Source organism: Sinocyclocheilus anshuiensis, unplaced genomic scaffold (genome assembly GCF_001515605.1).
Source record: "Sinocyclocheilus anshuiensis isolate Anshui unplaced genomic scaffold, SAMN03320099.WGS_v1.1 scaffold856, whole genome shotgun sequence".
NCBI lineage: Eukaryota > Metazoa > Chordata > Actinopteri > Cypriniformes > Cyprinidae > Sinocyclocheilus > Sinocyclocheilus anshuiensis.
Window position 1 is genome coordinate 384,970 of NW_015552603.1, and position 4,758 is coordinate 389,727.

General features: G+C 39.6%; 2 protein-coding genes across 3 annotated transcripts in view; one reads left to right on the forward strand and one right to left on the reverse strand.

The window, feature by feature from the left end:
- Window positions 1-2,197, reverse strand: part of blzf1 (basic leucine zipper nuclear factor 1) — a 6,561-nt gene extending 4,364 nt beyond the window's left edge. The window contains exons 1-3 of the mRNA XM_016456847.1: window positions 1,917-2,197; window positions 767-843; window positions 236-660 (exon numbers count right to left, since the gene is read on the reverse strand). Of these exons, the coding sequence (XP_016312333.1) occupies window positions 236-660; window positions 767-791 (450 nt within the window). The 5' untranslated portion in view covers window positions 792-843; window positions 1,917-2,197. The remainder of the gene's footprint in view (window positions 1-235; window positions 661-766; window positions 844-1,916) is intronic.
- Window positions 2,198-2,311: 114 nt separating this feature from the next.
- ercc5 (excision repair cross-complementation group 5) overlaps window positions 2,312-4,758 on the forward strand; it is a 12,988-nt gene continuing 10,541 nt past the window's right edge. The window contains exons 1-4 of one of the 2 annotated variants that reach the window (XM_016456841.1): window positions 2,312-2,387; window positions 3,825-3,927; window positions 4,034-4,209; window positions 4,291-4,406. In XM_016456841.1, the coding sequence (XP_016312327.1) occupies window positions 3,840-3,927; window positions 4,034-4,209; window positions 4,291-4,406 (380 nt within the window). In that variant the 5' untranslated portion in view covers window positions 2,312-2,387; window positions 3,825-3,839. Of the gene's footprint in view, window positions 2,388-3,044; window positions 3,110-3,824; window positions 3,928-4,033; window positions 4,210-4,290; window positions 4,407-4,758 lie in introns of those variants that run through there. The other variant, XM_016456840.1, reaches the window with a different exon arrangement.

Consider the following 4,758-nt stretch of genomic DNA (forward strand, 5'->3'; position numbering starts at 1 on the left):
GTTTTTACTATATTTTTCTGCATCAAATAAATGCAGCCTTGGTGAGCAGAAGAGACTTTTTTCAGAAACATTAAAACCAATCCCAACCAACTTTTGAACGGTAATATAGATCAATTCTATATTCAAATCTAAAGTCAAACTAATGCATCCACTGTGTGTACACAGTCAGAAATGTATGTGGCAAACATAAAGCCATTCTATGTTGATTATTACACAGTATAAGCGAGTGTCTGACCTCCGTCTGGACCCTGAGCTGGTTGGACAGCCCCTCTTTGTCCTGCAGCAGACGGCGCTCTGAGTTCTGCAGTTTGTCCAATGCGCTCCTGTAGTCCAGCGGCTCTGAGGAGGGTGATGGTGGACGCTCATCCCCATGCTGAGGGGATCCTCTGTCCTCAGTGTGAGGCCCCACATGAGTGCTCCGGCTGATAGCGGCCCGGGGAACCACGATCCTCACGGCCTCCACCTCCATACACGCATCTCTGCTCACCTTCCCCAGGTGCAAGACTCCCGGTGACTGCACCGCTGCTGCCACCACTCTTGGACTGTGCTTCGGAGTACCCAGCTTCAGGAGCGGAGCCTCTGTGGAGAGCTCAGGGGCCACCGGAGGCTTGTCCGTCTCCATGCCATCGCCAGGGCCACGGACCGCCACCACGGACACATCTGAGACAGGAGACATCAGAGAGATTTACTGTATTCTGCATGTGTGTGATGTTCAGACTGAAGTCACTGAACTGTATATCAGCAAATGACAGACGGATGAACTCACCTTTGATGATTACTTCAGCAGACATGGCTGCAGTCAGGGGCCCTTATTATCTCCAGTCAAGATGACACAGGTTCCACCTGTAAAAAAAAAATCACATTTTAATTAACAGATGTTATATTTCATGCAAAAAAATTTTTATAATGCAACAGATGAACTCTACACAGGGAAATAACATTTTAATAAAAAATTATTTTATATAATACAATTTAAATTTATATGTAAACTTTATTTTTTAAATGCTGCACATATAACAGTCTAGATCAGTGGTTCCCAACCCTGGTCCTGGAGGCACCCCAACACTGCACGTTTTGCATGTCTCCTTAATCAAACACACCTGATTCAGGTCATCAGCTCATTAGTAGAGACTTCAAGACCTGAAATTGGTGTGTCAGAGAAAGGAGACGTGCAAAATGTGCAGTGTTGGGGTGCCTCCAGGACCAGGGTTGGGAACCACTGGTCTAGATGACTCATGCATAGAAAAACAACATTTCAAACAACTAATTTGACATTTTATGCAAATTTATGCACAGTTTCATTTTTTTTATTACAAGTTTACGATGCAACAGTTTGTGACTCCTGTACAGCCCATAAGAAAAACATTTTAATTAAGAATTTATTTATAGAAATTATATTTTTCTATGTTTTATGCTAATTGTGTACAAAACTTATATTTAGATTATATTAAAAATTATATTACAAATTTATGAGGCAAAAGTCTAGATACTCCTGCACAGCAAATATTTTAATAAACAAATGTTATATTTTATGCAAATTGTTATACAAAAATTTATATTTTTATTAAAATCTTATGATGCAACAGTCTAGATGACTCCTGAGCAGAAAAATTATATTTTAATAAACACATGCCAAAATTGTATATTTTTAAATGAAATTCCAAGATGCAACAGCATTAACACGTTGACTATTTTATTGTTTACTAGCTTTTTAGTGTTAGACGACCTCGGAGTAGTTTGAATCAAAATGTGACTAACAAATCAACAGACTAGTAAAAACAAATAACCATTAATTAATCAGGATTAATCAAGTTAAACTAGTTTATTGTCCTGACTGGATCAAACCTGATGAACTCATCTTTGTTATACAATATGGGCTGTTTACGTTAGTTAGTCAACACAACTAGTTAACTTACCAGCGGAACGAAAAGATGTCTATGCACAGAAATGTATAGAGACATTTCTCAAAACATTTCTCAAAACATAAACACGTGCTGATAAAGAGAGTTTCGACCTTTGCGCTGTTTATCGGTGTTCGTTTATCTGGTTTGTGGTTAGTTTGCGGAACACAGCAAACGCTTGCTTCTAGATAATTAAACCGATGATGTCATGTAAAATTCGAAATCTCACAAAATAATGCCGAGATTAATGAACTTCCTAAAGGATTAGTGTTAGGATTACGGTTTCATAATGAATTTTGCCACGTACCTCAGAGCGTCGAGCTCACAAGCTCCATGTTGAAACCGGAAGCAGCTGATCGCGGGCGGACAGTGTTGCCAGATTGCAAGGACGATTTCCATATTTTCAATGTAAACAGTCAGAATAAGACAATTTAAATTCAAAAAGTTCCCAACAAAAGTGATCGGAATAAGCAACGTAATAAGCAGGTATTTTCACACCCGTTCATGAACACACCATGACAGTCAAAACGGTGTCATTCATCAATACATATTGTACGAGGCTAATCAGAACTAGATAGAGGAAGTATTTCGTGAAGTACATGTTGTAGAACATAACACAGAACTTGGCAGTCTCATGATTTTGTGCTCTGATTTTAGAGTTACAAAGATTAGAGCCTTCTTGTCATCTCCCTCCACAGGAGTAATTCAAGTTTTGAGAGTCGAGTCGCTCTCCCACTCTTTACCGTGCAATTATTTTAGGCCACTCTGGCATAGTGATCACTTGAATATACAGATACATTCAAAATCTGATTCCTTTTTGCGCTAAACCCCCTCAGCTCTGACTGACGGATCGGACGGAGCCCTATGATTGGCTAAAGTGCGGCGGGCGACGTCAACATCAGCATCAGCCGAATCTGCAGTGGCCGTGTGTTTAGTAACGCCATGACAATAACAGTACATGGACACTTGGGTTTGTTTGTTAACCAATTAGCCTATACTATTAAGATGTTTGAAAACCGCCAAACCATCCCAAAATTTGTCCACCCGCCCAAACCAATTTTTATCCGCACAATCAAATTCACAACCGCCCAATCTGGCAACACTGGCGGCGGAACGGATGAGCGTCGGAACTATTGTGTTCGGTACGTGTTTCCGGGGACTCGCCCGAACGCGTCAACCGGTTGTTATGGTTCTGATTCTGTGAGCTGGTCTGTGGGAGATTTTTATACAATATTTAAACAACTGTTCTTAAGCATATTACAATTAAATAAGCTTATTAGAAACATCAATACGCAGAAACGTTCTGTTGCAATATTAACTTAACTCATTTTAATCACAAATAATATATTTATTATCACTGTATTGTTGATGTATTTGTGTGTATTTCTACTTGAGTAGCCTGCATAGAGTTTACTCTGCTCTATTCGAATCTCTGTCGTATGGAATACAGTGTCCGCCACACAAGAGAAAATCATGCTCAAAATCATAAGATCGTTAATCATAAGGGGCAATCGTGCCTAATGGTTAGAGAGTCGGACTTGTAACCCAAAGGTCGTGGGGTCACACTGCTGCTTCTTCTTCTTCTTCTTCTTCATTTTAATCTCGTTATTTCATTATTTAGACTTTTCCTCATAATTATGACTTTTTAATCTCATGATTTAGATATTTATCATTTTGACTTTACCTTATAATTTTGTCTTTTTCTCAGAATTTTAACTTTTTGTACATTTTGGCTATTTTTCTCATAACTGCTGCTTTTTCTTATAATTTTAGCTTTCTCATAATTTTGACTTTTTATTCTCATAAATACAGTTTTTACAGAAGCATTTTTTCTTATGTGGTGGAAATAGACCTTTCTTGTCATGGTTCTGCTTTACATTGTGTAGAAGTTAAAGATGAGTGAGTTGATCATGTTTTTTGCAGATGTGAGCAGGAGTGATGGGAGTTCATGGACTGTGGAAACTTTTGGAGAGCACCAGAAAACCCATCAATCCAGAAACACTAGAGGGGAAGATCTTAGCTGTTGGTATCCTTTATTGCAGGATTTACTCTTTTAATGAAAACCATTCTGTGAGTAAACAATAGGGTTTGTATAAATTTGACTGTTTGGATCCATGACTCACTCGTCATAGATATCAGCATCTGGCTGAATCAGGCGGTCAAAGGTGTGCGGGATCGCGATGGGAATGCGGTTCAGAACGCCCATCTCCTCACGCTCTTCCATCGGCTCTGTAAGCTGCTGTTCTTCCGCATCAGACCTGTGTTTGTGTACGATGGAGACGCACCGCTGCTTAAGAAACAGACGCTGGTGAGCTTTAGCAGCATTATATATGCATGTAAAATGAGCGTGGAACAGGGAATGATGCTTCAACATCCTGAACATCCTCAGGCCATCAGGAGACAGCGGAGGGAGGAAATGAGCCGTGAGTCCAAACAGACCAATGAGAAGCTCCTCCAGACGTTCCTGAAGAGACAGGCCATCAAAGCAGCTTTAGGGGATCAAAGGTAAGAGTCCTAAATCATGTTCAGTGACATTATTCCACAGAAAAACATGCTCAGCAGTGTTGGGTAAGTTACTTTCAAAAAGTAATTAATTACTAATTACATTATCAATATTGTATTTAAATTACTTTTCTAATTACTCTGTCTGAAAAGTAATTTAATTACTGAATACAGGGCTCGCGAAATGGCTAGCCCGACGTCCCGGGGCTATTGTGTTTTCCAGTCGGGCTACCAAAATGTATCACCACCCTGCCCGACAGGCTATCTTAAATGCAGATCTCCCGCGGGTCCTTAAAAACTCCTAAAGTGAGTTGTATCAAACTTAAGGCCATAAAAAGTTTTAAATACGTTAAAT